The 20238-nt window shown below is 38.5% G+C and overlaps 1 protein-coding gene across 6 annotated transcripts in view; it reads left to right on the top strand.

Annotated features, from left to right (window-relative positions):
• Nucleotides 1-20238, top strand: part of kdm6ba (lysine (K)-specific demethylase 6B, a) — a 140884-nt gene that overhangs the window by 118175 nt on the left and 2471 nt on the right. For all 6 annotated transcript variants that reach the window (XM_077499582.1, XM_077499587.1, XM_077499584.1 and 3 more), the window contains 6 exons: nt 16530-16598; nt 16674-16822; nt 16893-17007; nt 17607-17794; nt 17888-18029; nt 19405-19531. In XM_077499582.1, coding sequence (XP_077355708.1) covers nt 16530-16598; nt 16674-16822; nt 16893-17007; nt 17607-17794; nt 17888-18029; nt 19405-19531 — 790 coding nt within the window. The remainder of the gene's footprint in view (nt 1-16529; nt 16599-16673; nt 16823-16892; nt 17008-17606; nt 17795-17887; nt 18030-19404; nt 19532-20238) is intronic.

Consider the following 20238-nt stretch of genomic DNA (forward strand, 5'->3'; position numbering starts at 1 on the left):
GATCCCTGGCCCGCTACGATTGGCCGACGGCTATGAAAATTGTGTGGCACCTGTAGCACATCCAGATGAACAAAAACCTCTTTGATGTGTGTACCCTAAAATAGACAGGAAGTGAGATATGAGTATTTGAATGTCCAATTTTGGCCAATTTTTGCACATTTACAGGGGTCATACTTTTGCCTGCTTCTCCTACACGGTTAATCCAATTGACTTCAAACTTGGGATGTACCATCTCAAGACCTGGGACAACACCATGGTAAAAAATCTAAAGTTTTCGACATACTATATGACGGCGGTGGGGCATCAAATTTAGAGTTTCAAAACTCTTACTAAACGTAGTATTGCCGGTTGTATGTTTAACCTAGAGCTACGAAAATTGGTACACATATGTAACAGACTATGACCTACAAAAAAGTCTGTTGGTGCCATATGCTAAACCCAACAGGAAGTCCGCCAGAGGCGGGGCATCAAATTTGGAGTTTCAAAATTCTTACTTAATGAAGCATTCCCGGCTGTACGTTTCACCTAGAGTTACCAAAATTTAAAGACATATGTAACAGCCCTCAAGGTACAAAAAACTCTTTTTGAACCATATGCTAAACCTAACAGAAAGTCCACCATTTTGATTTACTTTGGAACGTGTTCCCATTTTTTTGGCCATTTCATAGGGGTCCTATTTTAACGAACTCCTCTTACAGAGTTTATCCGATCATCTTCAAACTTGGTGTGATTCATCTTAAGATGTTGAAGATGAAAAGTTATTGAAAGCTTTTTATTTCGCTGCACGCTGTTGTCGTGGCATGCACTTGTTTGCAAAGGAAAAAAATTCTTCTTAATGAAGAATTCTCAGTTGTAAGAAGCAGCTAGAGCTACGAAAATTTGTAGACATATGTAACAGCCCACGATGTACAAAAAAAGTCTCTTGCTGCTTTGTGCTAAACCCAACAGGAAGTCCCGCAAGGGCCGGGCATCACTTTTTGAGCTAAAAAACTCCTCTTTAACGAAGCATTCCCGGTTGTACCTTTCACCTAGCGCTATGATAATTTGGAGGCATACATAAGAGCCCACGATGTACAAAAAAGTCTTTTAGAACCATATGCTAAGCCAAACAGGAAGTCCGGCATTTTGATTTACTTTGCTATTTGTAGCCATTTTTTGGGGGCCTTTTATAGGCCTCATATTTTCTACAAAACTTATCAGATTGTCTTCATTCTTTGGCATGTTTCATCTGAAGTATTGCCGGTTATACGTTTAATCTAGAGCTACGAAAATTGGTACACATATGTAACAGACTATGATCTACAAAAAAGCCTGTTGGTGCCATATGCTAAACCTAACAGGAAGTCCGCCAGAGGCAGGGCATCAAATTTTGCATTTCAAAATTTTTACTTAATGAAGCATTTCCGGCTGTACGTTTCACCTAGAGTGACCAAAATTTGAAGACATATGTAACAGCCCTCGAGGTACAAAAAACTCTTTTTGAACCATATGCTAAACCTAACAGGAAGTCTGCCATTTTGATTTACTTTGGAACATGTTGCCATTTTTTTGGCCATTTCATAGGGGTCTTATTTTAACGAACTCCTCCTACAGAGTTTATCCGATCATCTTCAAACTTGGTGTGATTCATCTTAAGATGTTGACGATGAAAAGTTATTGAAAGCTTTTTATTTCGTCGCACGCTGTTGTCGTGGCATGCACTTTTGGCAAAGGAAAAAAAAATCCTTCTTAATGCAGCGTTCCCAGTTGGACGAAGCAGCTCGAGCTACAAAAATTTGTAGACATATGTACACATTTGTCCACATATATATATTTACATATGCATGTAAAAAAATTATGTCAGGCTAAACTAAATGGCTGATTAGGCCCCACACATTCTCACCTTACCATACCCGGCCCTCTTTGCAAAAGGTTTGAACACTCCTGGCCTAAACCTAGGTGTATACTCAAACTATGCACGCACATAAAGCCTGGAACAAAATGTGTAATTTAGAGGGTTCTTGTTTTGTTTTTTGTATTCCTTATATTTCATGTCATTATACTTGACACACTATTTTTACTACTCACTGAATCAGTTATAAGAACATTTAATTGATACAATCCAATCACATCCTAGAGAATTGAAAACACATTCAATCATGAGGTTGTTAAGACACATTTACTTCTGTAGCACTTAACCACAAACAAGTTGCGACATCCCCTGATCTAACCCTCCAACCGGGCAAGGAAAAACTTTCAGGGGTCATATTTTAACGAACCCCTCCTACAAAATTTATCCGACTGTCTTCAAACTTGGTGTGTTTCATCTTAAGATGTTTAAGATGCAAAGTAATCGAAAGTTTTTTATTTTGTAACACGCTGTTGCCATAGCAATGCATTGTTTGTCAAGTGCTGCTTTTTTTTTTTATACACATGAAAACTCATGGAACTTTGCAAACACATCAGACTTGTCATGAACATGAATTTTCAGAGATTTATTGTGCAATTTGAAATAAATAGCGCCCTCTAGACCTTTTTATGAAGCATTTCCGATTGTATGATTATGCTAGACCTACAAAAAAGTATTATGTAGCCATTTGCCAAACCAAAGAGGAAGTCCGCTATTTTGATTTTATTTTGGGAATTATACATAATTTTTGGCCTTCTTCATTAAACTTTGCACAGACAAGGCATGGAAAAAACTAACATTTTAAATGGTCCTTGTTCCATGTAACAGTACCCCAACGTGCCAGTACCCTGACGTGCAAGTAACCCAACGTTGTGCTCAATAGCGCCCTCTATGCATTTTTATGGAGCATTTCCAATTGTATGATTCAAGTGATACACAACTAAAGATGACTTGACCTAGATTTGTGAAAACTGGGAGGCATACCTATTAGCTTAAGACCTACAAAAAGTATTCTGTAGCCGTATGCTAAACCTAAAAGGAAGTCCGCCATTTTGAATTTATTTTGGGAATTGCGCACCATATTTTGCGTTTTGATTAAACTTTGCACACACAAGGCTTGTCAAAAACATTTTAGATGGTCCTTGTCCTATTTGACAGTACCCCAACGTGCCAGTACCCCGACGTGCAAGTACCCCAACGTGGCACGCCTTTGCTGTAGCGATGCATTGTTTGCAAAGAATTTTTTTTTTTTATATGATTCAGCTAGATGTGTGAATATTGGGAGGCATACCTATCAGCCGAATACCTCGACAAAGCATTCCATAGCAATGTGAACAAACACAAAAAGCATGGCAAAACATTTACAATTTAGACGGTTTCTTATGAAACAGTACCCTAACGTGCCAGTACCCCGACGTGCAAATACCCCAACGTGGCACGGGTTGCGAGGGCCCTTTATAGCTGCTCGCAGCTCTAGTTATTCTTATTATTATTCTTCTCCGCAAACAATCGCATTTTTGAGACACTAAACGTGACCGAAAACTCACCAAACTTTACACGCACATCAGGCCTGGCGAAAAATTTGATATTTTAAAGTCGCCATACATGATAACAGAAAAATGGCTCCTTAGCGCCCCCTACATAGGTTAAACGGATCCCTGTCCCGCTACGATTGTCCGACGGCTATGAAAATTGTGTGGCACCTGTAGCACATCCCAATGAACAAAAACCTCTTTGAAGTGTGTACCCTAAAATAGACAGAAAGTGAGGTATGAGTATTTAAATGTCCAATTTTTGCCAATTTTTGCACATTTACAGGGGTCATACTTTTGCCCGCTTCTCCTACACGGTTAACCCGATTGACTTCAAACTTGGGATGTACCATCTCAACACCTGGGACAACATCATTGTGAAAAATGAAAAGTTTTTGATATACTATATGACGGCGGTGGCGCATCAAATTTAGAGTTTAAAAATTCTTACTTCACGAGGCATTGCCGGTTGTACGTTTAATCTAGAGCTACGAAAATTGGTACACATATGTAACAGGCTATGACCTACAAAAAACTCTTTTTGAACCATATGCTAAACCTAACAGGAAGTCCACCATTTTGATTTATTTTGGAACGTGTTGCCATTTTTTTGGCCATTTCATTGGAGTCTTATTTTAACGAACTCCTCCTACAGTGTTTATCCGATCATCTTCAAACTTGGTGTGATTCATCTTAAGATGTTGAAGATGAAAAGTTATTGAAAGCTTTGTATTTCGTCGCACGCTGTTGTCATGGCATGCACTGTTTGCAAAGGAAAAAAAATATCCTTAAAGAAGCATTGCCAGTTGTACGAAGCAGCTAGAGCTACGAAAATTTGTAGACATATGTAACAGCCCAAGATGTACAAAAAAGTCTCCTGGTGCCCTGTGCTAAACCCAACAGGAAGTCCCCCAGGGGCCGGGCATCACATTTTGAGCTAAAAAAACCTCCTCTTTAACAAAGCATACCCGGCTGTACGTTTCACCTAGAGTTACCAAAATTTGTAGAGGTATATAACAGCCCTCGATTTACAAAAAACTCTTTTTGAACCATATGCTAAACCTAACAGGACGTCCGCCATTTTGATTTACTTTGGAATGTGTTGCCATTTTTTTTGGCCATTTCATAGGGGTCATATTTTAACAAACTCCTCCTACAGAGTTTATCCGATCATCTTCAAACTTGGTGTGATTCATCTTAAGATGTTGAAAATGAAAAGTTATTGAAAGTTTTTTATTTCGTCACATGCTGTTATCGTGGCATGCACTTTTTGCAAAGGAAAAAAATCCTTCTTAATGAAGCATTCCCAGTTGTACGAAGCAGCTAGAGTGACGAAAAATTGTAGACATATGTAACAGCCCAGGATCTACAAAAATGTCTCTTGGTGCCATGTGCTAAACGCAACAGGAAGTCCCCCAGGGGCCGGGCATCACATTTTGAGCTAAAAAACTCCTCTTTAACTAAGCATTCCCGGTTGTACGTTTCACCTAGCGCTATGATAATTTGCAGGCATACATAAGAGCCCACGATGTACAAAAAAGTCTCTTGGAACCATGGGCTAAACCAAACAGGAAGTCCGCCATTTTGATTTATGATGGGATTTGTTGCCATTTTTTGTGGCCTTTTTCAGGGGTCATATTTTAACGAACCCCTCCTACAAAATTTATCCGACTGTCTTCAAACTTGGTATGTTTCATCTTAAGATGTTTAAGATGCAAAGTAATCGAAAGTTTTTTATTTTGTCACACGCTGTTGCCATAGCAATGCATGGGAATTGCACACCATATTTTGCGTTTTGATTAAACACCTAAAGCTATGATAATTTGCAGGCAAACATAAGAGCTCAGGATGTACAAAAAAAGTCTCTTGGAGCAATATGCTAAACCAATCAGGAAGTCCACCATTTTGATTTACGTTGGGATTTGTAGCCATTTTTTGTGGCCTTTTTTAGGGGTCATATTTTAACGAACTCCTCCTACAAAATTTATCCGACTGTCTTTAAACTTGGTGTGCTTCATCTTAAGATGTTTAAGATGCAAAGTTATCGAAAGTTATTTATTTTGTCGCACGCCGTTGTCATGGCGATGCATTGTTTGCCAAGTAAAATGTTACTTTTTTTTTTTGGTCTAAACATGTGCAAAAACTCATGAAACTTTACACACACATCAGGCTTGTCATCAGCATGAATATTTTAGAGATTTCTTATTCAATTTGCAATAAATGGTTCAATAGCGCCCTCTAGACATTTTTATGAAGCTTTTGCAAATGTTTTGTGTTTTATGATTCAGCTAGATTTGTAAAAATTGGGATACCTATCAGCCTAAGACTTACAAAAAGGTTTCTAAAGCCATATGCTAAATCAAAAAGGAAGTCTGCCATTTTGATTTACTTTGGTATTTGTAGCAATTTTTTGGGGCCTTTTATAGGGGTCATATTTTCAACAGAACTTATCAGATCGTCTTCATTCTTTGGCGTGTTTCATCTTAAGATATTTAAGATGAAAAGTTATTGAATTTTTTTATTTTGTCACACGCCTTTGCTGTAGCCATGCATTGTTTGTGAAGAAAAATGCTTTTTTGAGAGTCTAAATATGGGTGAAAACTCACAAAACTTTGCACACGCACCAGACCTGTCTAGAACATGAATATTTTATTTAGAGATTTGTTGTGCTATTTGTAATAAATGGCTCAATAGCGCCCTCTAGACATTTTTATGAAGTCTTTCCGATTATATGATTCAGCTAGATGTGTGAATATTGGCAGGCATGCCGAATATATTCAAAAAGTATTCTATATAGCCATGTGCCAATCCATTTTGATTTTATTTTGTTAATTGTGCATCGTTTTTGGCCTTTCCATGAAACTTTAAAAACACAAAGCATGGCAAAAACGTTTACAATTTAGATGGTTTCCTATTTGACAGTACCCCAACATGCCAGTACCCCGACGTGCAAATACCCCAACGTGGCCCGGGTTGCGAGGGCCCTTTATAGCTGCTCGCAGCTCTAGTTATTATTCTTCTTCTTCTTCTTTTTCTTTGTTATTATTCTTTTCCGCAAACAACCACATTTTTGAGGCACTAAACATGAACGAAAACTCACCAAACTTTACACGCAGATCGGGTCTGGCGAAAAATTTGATATTTTAAAGTCGCCATACATGATAACAGAAAAATGGCTCTGTAGCGCCACCTACATAGGTTTAACGGATCCCTGTCCCGCTACGATTGTCCTATGGCTACGAAAATTGTGTGGCACCTGTAGCACATCCAGATGAACAAAAACCTCTTTGATATGTGTACCCTAAAATAGACAGGAAGTGAGGTATGAGTATTTGAATGTCCAATTTTGGCCCATTTTTGCACATTTACAGGGGTCATACTTTTGCCCGCTTCTCCTACACGGTTAACCCGATTGACTTCAAACTTGGGCTGTACCATCTCAACACCTGGGACAACATCATGGTAAAAAATCTAAAGTTTTTGACATACTATATGACGGTGGCGGGGCATCAAATTTACAGTTTCAAAATTCTTACTTAACGAAGCATTGCCGGTGGTACGTTTAATCTAGAGCTACGAAAATTGGTACACATATGTAACAGACTATGATCTACAAAAAAGCCTGTTGGTGCCATATGCTAAACCTAACAGGAAGTCCGCCAGAGGCGAGGCATCAAATTTTGTGTTTCAAAATTCTAACTTAATGAAGCATTCCCGGCTGTACATTTCACCTAGAGTTACCAATATTTGAAGACATATGTAACAGCCCTCAAGGTACAAAAAACTCTTTTTGAACCATATGCTAAACCGAACAGGAAGTCCACCATTTTGATTTACTTTGGAACGTGTTGCCATTTTTTGGGCCATTTCATAGGGGTCTTATTTTAACGAACTCCTCCTACAGAGTTTATCCGATCATCTCCAAACTTGGTGTGATTCATCTTAAGATGTTGAAGATGAAAAGTTATTGAAAGCTTTTTATTTTGTCGCACGCTGTTGCCGTGGCATGCACAGTTTGCAAAGGAAAAAATTCCTTCTTAATGAAGCATTCCCAGTTGTACGAAGCAGCTAGAGCTACGAAAATTTGGAGACAAATGTAACAGCCCACAATGTACAAAAAAGGCTCCTGGTGCCATGTGCTAAACCCAACAGGAAGTCCCGTAGGGGCCGGGCATCACATTTTGAGCTAAAAAACTCCTCTTTAACGAAGCATTCCCGGTTGTACGTTTCACCTAGCGCTATGATAATTTAGAGGCATACATAAGAGCCCACGATGTACAAAAAAGTCTCTTGGAACCATGTGCTAAACCAAACAGGAAGTCCGCCATTTTGATTTATGATGGGATTTGTAGCCTTTTTTTGTGGCCTTTTTTAGGGGTCATATTTTAACTCCTCCTACAAAATTCATCCGACCGTGTTCAAACTTGGTGTGTTTCATCTTAAGATGTTTAAGATGCAAATTTATCGAAAGTTTTTTATTTTGTCGCACGCTGCTGCTATAGCGATGCATTGGTTGCCAAGTAAAGTGCTGCTTTGTTTTTTTTTTATCTATACATGTGTGAAAACTCGTGAAACTTTGCACACACATCAGACTTGTCATTAACATGAATTTTTAGAGATTTCTTGTGCAATTTGCAATAAATCGCACCCTCTATACATTTTTTATGGAGCATTTCCGATTGGATGATTCAAGCGCGAAATAACTAAAGATGACTTGACTTGACCTAGATTTGTGAAAACTCAGAGGCATACCTATTATATTATTATTATTTTTTGTACCTTACAAGATTATCTCTTGTGCCACATTAAACCCCTTTGCAGGCCTGAGCCAAACCACGGTCCATACATTTGATACCACTGCTTTATTTCAATGGTCAAGTACTTCATAACCACACCTACTTATGCTTGTCCTTGCATATATAGTAGACAACAAAGAGCTCTTTCAACAAAAGACATTTCCATCTACAAAGTCATACAAGGTAAGCACTCTATAAATTCTGCAATCACTACACTTCTATTCCTAAATTATCACTTCAAATACCAACAATGGTTAATACAGCTACAAATTTCTTGTATGTTTATGAAGTATGATACTGTATTTATTTCTACTCCTTTGCTTTTCTACAGAACATGAACAAATCACCAAGCAAATTCTCTTTTGATAAAGACCCTCTAATCATCTCCATACGCAAAGATTGCCAACTTTTTTCCGTAAGTATACAATACATAAACTAAACAGGACAACTTTCTCAATCATATACAGTATGCCATACATATATGTATTAAGTTCTCATTTATTAACAGGTTTGTTAAAGGCACCTTTAGTGTGTTTTTCTGTTTGTAATGTTTCTCCACGAGCACGTCTAGCCATTGATATCATGTAGAACACATATGCTAACCTTTTAGAGACAATTGAAGCTTACTTGCACAGTAGCCACTATCTTAACCACTTAATTCACATGTCTACTTGACAACTTATTACATGTAGTGAAATGGTACTTTGTGCGTCTTATGCTTTTTTCTGAACACTGCTTTTCAACTCTTTCCTTAAAACCAATACATGCGGTACTGTTATACTGTATAAATATATATGTCCGTGTGTATATATTTGTATATTCTTTCAAATAAACTCGTTTTGACACACACAGCCATTGAGTAACATGCAACACGACCACAACGTTTTGCACCAACACGTTACACTTACATAACCATTTATGTACCTGTCGTATCCTTACTTTTATTCATCATTTCATCACACAATCCTAAAACATTGCTTTTTGACCCAGATGATTCAACTATACCATTTTTGCGTGTCTTATTACTTACTAGCTATATTATTTATTAACGGGCAAAAACTATGAATATAAGATCACCGTCAAATATTACGTCTGTAATATCCATATACAGTGCATTACATAATATGCATTTGTATTAAGACACTACCATGCTAAAAATATGCACACGACTGTTCTGTAAACTACACCTAAGACAACCAAACTTCACAGATCTAACATGATTCTTCATTCTTTTTTGTTCTACAGATGTATCAAATGCTGCCACAGAGACAGAAGAAGCCACTGAGGACATGCACGAAGACGATGATCACAATATAACAGGACAGGTTAACCCCCCTGAAGTTTTAGCCCGCAGGTCAAAGCGTCCTAGGACTAATTCATCCATGGAGGTTACATTATCCTAAGACAGACTATGTGCTAACCCAAACTCTTTGACCCCAAGGGATTCATCTGTCCCAGAAAACTTTTACACTAAAGAGTTTATCTGTCCTAGGGCGCTGTTAACCCCAGGTTAAAGTGTTATTTAATCTGTCCTGTTACAACAGCTATACATAAACAGCTGCATTCCTCTCCTGTTCCATCTCTCGCACTTCTTTCATCTCTTTTTCTCCTCTACTTATACCTATGCTTGCTCATGTGCTTTTTTCCCCTTTAGATGATGTCATTGGTTAGCCTGCTTCAAAGCTACATTTTTTCTTGAATAACTGTCACACATTTACTGTTTGCTGGACCCTACAAAACTGTCACAATACTTCACTATGTCATGAATACATATGTGTTGCACAGCGACACCACATTAAGAGTCATCAAAAAGCTTTTTATTTGATCACACACCATCTCTGTGCCATGCAATGTTTTCAAATGAACAGATGCTGGTTTTGAATATCAAACGAGCGACTTTTCATGAAACTTTGCACACACATCAGAAAGTCCACACTTTTGAATTTATTTTGGGAATTGTGCATCATTTTTGGCCTTTTACTGCACCTTTTTACACACAAGGCACGGCAAATGCATTTCTATTTTCCATGGTCCTTGTCTATTTAACAGTACCCCAACGTGCAAGTCCCCCGACTTGCATATACCCCAACGTGGCCCGGGTTGCGAGGGCCCTTTATAGCTGCTCGCAGCTCTAGTTATTATTATTATTATTATTATTATTATTATTCTCCGCAAACAATCACATTTTTGAGACGCTAAACGTGAACGAAAACTCACCAAACTTTACACGCACATCAGGCCTGGCGAAAAATTTGATATTTTAAAGTCGCCATACATGATAACAGAAAAATGGCTCCATAGCGCCACCTACATAGGTTAAACGGATCCCTGTCCCGCTACGATTGTCCTATGGCGACGAAAATTGTGTGGCACCCGTAGCACATCCAGATGAACAAAAACCTCTTTGATGTGTGTACCCTAAAATAGACAGAAAGTGAGGTATGATCATCTGAATGTCCAATTTTGGCCCAGTTTTGCACATTTACAGGGGTCATACTTTTGCCCGCTTCTCCTACATGGTTAACCCGATTGACTTCAAACTTGGGATGGACCATCTCAACACCTGCGACAACATCATTGTAAAAAATCTAAAGTTTTTGATATACTATATGACGGCGGTGACGCATCAAATTTAGAGTTTAAAAATTCTTACTTCACGAAGCATTGCCGGTTGTACGTTTAATCTAGAGCTACGAAAATTGGTACACATATGTAACAGGCTATGACCTACAAAAAACTCTTTTTGAACCATATGCTAAACCTCACAGGAAGTCCGCCATTTTGATTTATTTTGGAACGTGTTGCCATTTTTTTGGCCATTTCATTGGGGTCTTATTTTAACGAACTCCTCCTACAGTGTTTATCCGATCATCTTCAAACTTGGTGTGATTCATCTTAAGATGTTGAAGATGAAAAGTTATTGAAAGCTTTGTATTTCGTCGCACGCTGTTGTCATGGCATGCACTGTTTGCAAAGGAAAAAAAATATCCTTAAAGAAGCATTCCCATTTGTACGAAGCAGCGAGAGCTACGAAAATTTGTTGACATATGTAACAGCCCAAGATGTACAAAAAAGTCTCTTGGTGCCCTGTGCTAAACCCAACAGGAAGTCCCCCAGGGGCCGGGCATCACATTTTGAGCTAAAAAACTCCTCTTTAACAAAGCATACGTTTCACCTAGAGTTACCAAAATTTGTAGAGGTATATAACAGCCCTCGAGGTACAAAAACTCTTTTTGAACCATATGCTAAACCTAACAGGACGTCCGCCATTTTGATTTACTTTGGAATGTGTTGCCATTTTTTGGGCCATTTCATAGGGGTCATATTTTAACGAACTCCTCCAACAGAGTTTATCCGATCATCTTCAAACTTGGTGTGACTCATCTTAAGATGTTGAGGATGAAAAGTTATTGAAAGCTCTTTATTTCGTCGCACGCTGTTGTCGTGGCATGCACTTTTTGCAAAGGAAAAAAATCCTTCTTAACTCATTCACTCCCAGCCATTTTGACTGAAGCAACATCCTTCGCTCCCAGTGTTTTACCGGATTTCGACTGATTTTGCAAGGCTCAAAGAATATTGTGTTCTATTGCTATAAAAAAAATTAATAAAAACTAAAAACCTGAAACCTACCAAAAGAAAGATGAGTCTCTTCTTTCATCAGGAAAAAAAAAGTGTATTTATATGTTTCCATTTTGCAGCAATTAGCATCAGAATGTAGCCAAGTTTCATCATTATTCACAAATCTTTTGAAAATACTGACAAAAAGAGCATGTAGCAACGTGTCCCTGGCTTATCTCTTATACTCTACTGCCACCTGCTGGGTGTTTTTTGTAATAATTATCATTGCTTTAAGTGACCTCTTCAGGTCAGAAACTGCATCAAAGCCTTTTGTATGCTTTAGCATAAAAACAGTTATATGTTTTTGGGAGTGCAGGACAAGTATTAAAAACGTATTTATACGTTTTTGGGATTGAATGAGTTAGTGAAGCATTCCCAGTTGTACGAAGCAGCTAGAGCGACGAAAAATTGTAGACATATATAACAGCCCAGGATGTACAAAAAAGTCTCTTGGTGCCATGTGCTAAACCCAACAGGAAGTCCCCCAGGGGCCGGGCATCACATTTTGAGCTAAAAAAAACTCCTCTTTAACGAAGCATTCCTGGTTGTACGTTTCACCTAGCGCTATGATAATTTGCAGGCATACATAAGAGCCCATGATGTACAAAAAAGTCTCTTGGAACCATGTGCTAAACCAAACAGGAAGTCTGCCATTTTGATTTATGATGGGATTTGTTGCCATTTTTTGTGGCCTTTTTCAGGGGTCATATTTTAACGAACCCCTCCTACAAAATTTATCCGACTGTCTTCAAACTTGGTGTGTTTCATCTTAAGATGTTTAAGATGCAAAGTAATCGAAAGTTTTTTATTTTGTAACACGCTGTTGCCATAGCATTGCATTGTTTGTCAAGTGCTGCTTTTTTTTTTTTTTATATACACATGAAAACTCATGAAACTTTGCAAACACATCAGACTTGTCATGAACATGAATTTTCAGAGATTTATTGTGCAATTTGCAATAAATAGCACCCTCTAGACATTTTTATGAAGCATTTCCGATTGTATGATTATGCTAGACCTACAAAAAAGTTTTATGTAGCCATTTGCCAAACCAAAGAGGAAGTCCGCTATTTTGATTTTATTTTGGGAATTATACATCATTTTTGGCCTTTTTCATTAAACTTTGCACAGACAAGGCATGGAAAAAACTAACATTTTAAATGGTCCTTGTTCCATGTAACAGTACCCCAACGTGCCAGTACCCTGACGTGCAAGTAACCCAACGTTGTGCTCAATAGCGCCCTCTATGCATTTTTATGGAGCATTTCCAATTGCATGATTCAAGCGATACACAACTAAAGATGACTTGACCTAGATTTCTGAAAACTGGGAGGCATACCTATTAGCTTAAGACCTACAAAAAGTATTCTGTAGCCGTATGCTAAACCTAAAAGGAAGTCCGCCATTTTGAATTTATTTTGGGAATTGCACACCATATTTTGCGTTTTGATTAAACTTTGCACACACAAGGCTTGTCAAAAACATTTTAGATGGTCCTTGTCCTATTTGACAGTACCCCAACGTGCCAGTACCCCGACGTGCAAGTACCCCAACGTGGCCCGGGTTGCGAGGGCCCTTTATAGCTGCTCGCAGCTCTAGTTATTATTATTATTCTTCTTCTTTATTCTCCGCAAACAATCGCGATTTTGGGTACCTAAATATTCACGAAAACTCACCAAACTTTGCACACTCCTCAGGTCCGGCGAAAAATTTGATATTATGAAGTCGTTATAACAACGCGACTCTATAGCGCCCCCTAGCGTAGAAAAATAAAAACCAAGGCCGACACGTTTGATCTAGAGCAACGAAAATTGGCAGGCACGTGTAGCACCCCGAGACGCACAAAAAAGTCTATTGGGACCATGTAGCTAAAATGTACAGGAAGTGAGCTATGAATTTTTTAATGTCCAATTTTGGCCTATTTTGGCACATTCACTGTGGTCATGCTTTTTCCCCCTTTGCAAACATTTTTCATCCAATTGACTTCAAACTTGGCATTTATCATCTCAAGACCTAAGAGAACAGCTGGGCAAAACATCTTGCCTTTTCGAAATACTATACGACGGGGGCGGAGCATCAAATATTGCCTTTAAAATTTCATTTGTCCAGAAAGAGCAAATGCTTAATAACTCCCATGTTCAAGCTCCAAAAAATCTCAAACTTCTCAGGCAACGTAATAGTCACAGCCTGAAAACATCTATATGACAAAATTCAGTTATACATATAGCGCCACCTAGTGGTTACAATAAATGTCATACTTTACGTTTTTAGCTACTGTGCTGAGCTTGTTGAAGGGATCCATTTGAAAATTGGTCAGAAAAGCCTTAAGATGTTGATCATGCCCCACACCGAATATTGTAACTTTTCGTCAAAGGGCGTGGCCGCTACGGTGACGCAAAATCTGAAGATTTTTCGTGAAAATAAAAGCTGCATTAACTTGACCGAGATGATCCTATCTTCTCAAAATTTCACACATTTGATGAGAGTCCAGCTCTAAAGACATCTACTAACTTACATTTCATCTAACTGATAGCGCCACCTAGTGGCAATTTTTTTTCTTACGAATTTTCTTCTACGTTTTTCTCCAAACACGTTAACTGGACATACCTCATATTTGCTCAGAGGAGGGTTTCGGCCTTCATGATGTCACAACACGAAGTTTGTGAGTTTTCGCGAATTGCTGTAGGCGTGGCTAAGCGCTGTTCGCCAAGAAAACAACGCCAGTTTTGAGGGTCTAAACATGCACAGAAACTCCTGAAACTTGGCACACACATCTGGCCTGGTAAAATGAGCAATATTTTATTGTTGATTGTGCTATTTTTACAAAAATGACTCAATAGCGCCCCCTCGAAATTTTTAACGAAGCAGCCCCGGTTGTACGTTTAAGCAAGAACGCCGAATATTTTTAGGTGTATGAGGGAGCCCAAGACCTACAAAAAAAGTCTCTTGGACCCATATGCTAAAATGAACAGGAAGTGAGCTACGAATTTTTGAATGTCCCATTTTTGACGATTTTTGCACATTCACAGGGGGCAGACTTTTGCCCACTTCTCCTACACGTTTCATCCGACTGAGTTAAGACTTGGCCTGGACCATGTCAAGACCTGAGCCAACGACAGGGGGAAAAATTTTGACTTTTCGAAATACTATATGATGAGGGCGGGGCATCAAAATTTGTGTTTCACAATGAAAAAGGATATGCTTGATAACTCCCCGGTACATGCTCCAAAAAATCCCAAACTTGACATGTATGTTTATCGTCAAGGCCTGAAGTTATCTCTATGACAACATTCAGTTATATATGCAGCGCCACCTAGCCCTTGAGGCATGAAAAAAAAATACCCCACATATGGTATTTTGTACAAAAAATGTACACTCATTCTAAGTGTGATAACTAAGTCATTTATGAATATTTTTTTAGTTTCCACCACTCAAAATGTTCACTGGCATCAGACTTATCCAAACATATATTTTTTTTTATTTTTTTTTGATAGCCTCTATGGACATTAAAAGCAATATCGTGAATGAAGGATATGCTTAATAACTCCACGGTACATGCTCCAAAAAAAATCCCACACTTGACATGTATGCTTATAATCAAGGCCTGAAGGTATCTCTATGACAACATTCAGTTATAAATACAGCGCCACCTAGCCCTTGAGGCTTATATAAAAAAAAATAAAAAATACCCCACATACCGTATTTTGTACAAAAAATGTACACTCATTCTAAGTGTGATAACTAAGTCATTTATGAATATTCTTTTAGTTTCCACCACTCAAATTGTTCACTGGCTTCACACCGATCCAAACGTATGTACGTTTCCATTTTGTTTTATTCATTTTTGATTGCCCCTTTGGACAATAAAAGTAACATTGTGCAATGAGTACAACGAGCGATGATGTGTATATACACTTTTACAAAAAAATACCAATCAGGGCAACTCATTGCCTAAAAATAAAAAAGGACGCTGATTTTTGCAGGTCTTAACAATCACCAAAACCCGTTGAGCTTGACACACACACTGGCAAAAAAATATTCGACATGTAAACGTTTATTATGCCATTTTCAAAGAAATTTTGCTTCCAATATGCCAGTACCCCAACGTGCCAGTACCCCAACGTGCAAGTACCCCAACGTGCAAGGACCCCAACGTGGCCCGGGCTGCGAGGGCCCTTTATAGCTGCTCGCAGCTCTAGTTTTTTTTATTTTTTTTAAATTAGTTTTTAGGGTGGTTCTGTTAGTTTTGATTAGTTTTAGTTTTTTTTTTTTTTTTTTTTTAAATGTGTATAACTTGTGTGCAATATTTAGAAAATCGCCATGGGAGTCATCTGAAGGTGTTTTTCTATTGGCTGCTGCCAGATGATGTCACTTCTGTGTGACACACTTCCAAACATCCTTAATCCGGTTCATGTCAAAATAAATCGACTTCAAATCACATTTTAAAATCATCCCCAAATGCTCATCCATTAAATTAATTACCAAATACGAAAACATTTTTGCTGTCATTATAGTTAGTTTTAGTAAACATAAAATGCAGTTTATTTTAATTTTTTAAAAAGCTTTTTTTTTTATTATTATTATTATTTCATTACCGATGTTGTTTTTTGAATTTTAGTTTGAGTTTTTTTTGTTGGTTGTAGTGAACTCAAATAACCTTGCTTGTTTCCACTCAATTCTGAATTGTGTCCACAGCGGCGAGCAGAAGTCAGTGGGCAAGATCATTAAATTTGGCACCAATATCGACCTGTCGGATCCCAAGAGGTAAAAAGTGCCGCTGTCGCTGTGTTCCGACCGACCGTGACAATGACAACACCGCCGCCAACGTGTGTCTTTCAGATGGAAAGCGCAATTGCAAGAACTCCAGAAGCTGCCGGCGTTCATGCGCGTGGCGTCCAGCGGGAACATGCTGAGCCACGTGGGACACACCATCCTGGGCATGAACACCGTCCAGCTCTACATGAAGGTTCCGGGGAGCCGAACGCCAGGTAAGCCGCCGTAGCTCCTCCCCCCCCCAGTCAACGGAGCGCGCCTTATGTTTGTCGTCCTGTGCCGCAGGCCACCAGGAGAACAACAACTTTTGCTCGGTCAACATCAACATCGGCCCCGGAGACTGCGAATGGTTCTCCGTGCATGAGAACAACTGGCAGGCCATCAATGACTTCTGTGAGAAGTGAGTACCTGACAAGATGACGCAAAAAAAACCAAAAAAAAAAACACAACAACAAAAGTAGAAATTTATATTTTTTTGCCTTTACGGTCGCTGCTCGGGCCCTAATTAAATATTAAACAAAAAATAGGTTGGAGTCCACATTTTTAAGTTATCAGAAAAAGAGAGACAAAGGTAGATGAAAAAATACATAAAAATGTCCCAAAAAGTGACCATAAAATGCCCAATTGGGAAGAGGAAAAGCATAAAATGCATAAAATGTCCACAAAATTGCCAAAATGTCAGAAAATTTATAACAAAAAGGGCAGAAAATGTAAAAAAAAAAAAAAAAAAAAGTATGAAAAATGACCACAAAAAAAATATCCAAAAATGCAAGATGAAAGGTAGAAGAAAATGAATCTCTACGTTTTGGATGGTGCAGTTTTAATTATCTCTTGGGCCCTCAGTACATTAGACTAACACTCGCACACAGTTTTAATTTGTGGTTATTTAGTTGGCCTCAAATGGCTCTTTATGACAGGAAAGGTCGCTGACCCCTGCACTACGACCAACATAGTGTGACGGTCCAACATTTTGGTTTATCTTTTTTTTGACTCATGCAGGCATGGGGTGGACTACCTGACAGGCTCCTGGTGGCCCGTGTTGGAGGACCTCTACAAGGCCAACATCCCCGTGTACCGTTTCATCCAGAGGCCGGGGGACTTGGTGTGGATCAACGCCGGCACGGTCCACTGGGTCCAGGCTGTGGGCTGGTGCAACAACATCGCCTGGAACGTGGGACCCCTCAACGGTAACAAGAGGGGGGGGGAAAAAAAAGGGTGAATGGCGGAGAAATCCACATGTGCTTATTGATGGTGCGCTTGTTTGTGCGGTCCGCGTGCAGCTTACCAGTACCAGCTGGCCCTGGAGAGGTTTGAGTGGAACGAAGTCAAGAAGGTCAAGTCCATCGTACCCATGATTCACGTGTCGTGGAACGTGGCCCGCACGCTTAAGATCACCGACCCGGACACCTACAAGATGATCAGGTGAGTACTTTCCCATTTTTAGAAATCAATCAATCAATAAATCAAAAATCATCTCCATGCAGTTGCGAGTGTTGCTTTTAGTTTTGCTAGATCTCTCGTGCTGGACTTTGTCTCTTGACGTTCAATTCAATTCAATTTGATGTCATTCCATGAAAAAAACTGTAATATATGTTCCTCTTAATTAATACTCACCCCCCCCCCCCCTTTTTTTAAATTTTATTTAATTTGTATATTAACTCATTCACTCCCAGCCATTTTCATTAAAACAACCCCCATTTGCTCAAAGCTCTTTTACTGGATTTGGACTGATTTTGCAAGGCCCACGGAATATTGTGTTCTATTGCTATCAAAACATGGAACCTACCAAAAGAAAGATTAGAGTCTCTTCTTTCATCATGAAAAAAAAGTATATTTGTATCTGTTTCCGTTTTGCAGCAATTAGTGTTAGAATATAGTTCAGTTTCATCATTATTGACATTCCTGGTGAAAACAGTGACAAAAAGAGCTTGTTGCAACATGGCCCTGGCTGATCTCTTATCTCAGGCTGCCGCCTGCTAGCCGTTTTATTAAATAACTAGCATTGCTTTAAGCCACCTCTTCATGTCAGAAGCTGCATCAAAGCCTTCTGTATGCTCTTGAATTAAAAAAAAAAAATACAAAAAAAACGTAAATGTCTTTTTGCGAGTAAAGTATTACAAAACGTGTACACGTTTTTGGGTTTGAATGAGTTAACTGGTAAAATTTCATGATGGGCTTTAAACATTATTTTAAGACGGTTAAACTCCATTAATTCATTGAATTTGAAAGTTTTGAGTTGTATCAATAATAGATTAGTGTGGTCTCTGTATCCGCATCCGAAAACAAGAAAAATAGCATGTTTCTGTAAAAGAAAGATGGGTTCGGTGTAGGTTTTGCAGGCGCACTCAAACACTTTAATGTAATAAGTCAGGTATGGAACAATCAATGAATTACATAACAATAACAAAGCTTTCTTGTTGAATGATTCTTTAGTCTTGTGTACAACTGATATACTTTGTGTTACCTTAGAGTTGACATATTCTGTATGTCATTTCCAAGTTAAGTGTTTATCAATAATAATACCTCAAAAGTGTATTTCAGTAATCCTTTCTATTTCTATACCTTGCACAGTCAGTGTTGCTACAACATCAATATTTCTGTAGCTAAAAATCATAAATCTGCTTGTACTAAAGTTTATAGACACACTGTTGGCATGAAACCACTTCACTCTGTGACTTGCAGTACATAATATATAATTGTCCTGACATAAATTAAAAGTGGTGTCATCTGCAAAGAGAATAAATACATTTTGGGAATGGTGGTAATATCATATATGTCTGTTGACGTTCCTTTGCAGACACTGCCTTCTACAGTCCATGAAGCGCATCCAAATCCTGCGCGACCAACTGGTGGCCCAAGGCAAGAAGATCTCGTACCAGGGCCGAGTCAAGGACGAGCCCGCGTACTACTGCAACGAGTGCGACGTGAGTACATGCTTGATTTGCTTCAAGTTGCGGACTGAAAAAGAACCTTCTTCAAAAGTCACTGATGTGGTACTTGCGCCCTCTGGGGGCCATCGCTGCAAGTTACCAGGGTTATTATACTTTTGGAATTTTCATTTGAGATAGTTTTTTCATTTCGTTTTGTATTTTTAAATTTAGTTTTAATTAGTTTTCAGGGTGGCTCTGTTAGTTTTTATTAGTTTTAGTTATTTATTTAGGATTAGTTTTACTTTTTTTTTTCTTCTTTCTTAAATGTGTATTACTTGTGCACAATATTTAAAAAAAAAAAAAAAAAAACACCATAGGAGCGACATCATCTTTTGGTGCTTTTCTGTTAGCTGCTGCTCGATGACGTCACTTCTGTGTGACACACTTTCAAACGTTCTTATTCCGACGGTTCATATCAAAATAAATGGACTTCAAATCACATTTCAAATCATTCTAAAGGTTCGTGCATTAAATGTGGTCGCCTTCAATCGTTCCGGACAATCGTCGCCACAAATGAAATTCACAATATAAGGATCAACTATTCGAATACTCTCTAGACAAGATCTGTAAACACACTTTGAAAATAGTACAAACACATTTTGACACATACTGGATTGAGAGAGCAATATGCTTACACAAAACAAATCCTGTCTTTTCCAAATAATCGTCATCTCACAATATAACTATATATCTATAATCAT

This window comes from Festucalex cinctus, chromosome 16 (genome assembly GCF_051991245.1).
Source record: "Festucalex cinctus isolate MCC-2025b chromosome 16, RoL_Fcin_1.0, whole genome shotgun sequence".
NCBI classification, from domain to species: domain Eukaryota; kingdom Metazoa; phylum Chordata; class Actinopteri; order Syngnathiformes; family Syngnathidae; genus Festucalex; species Festucalex cinctus.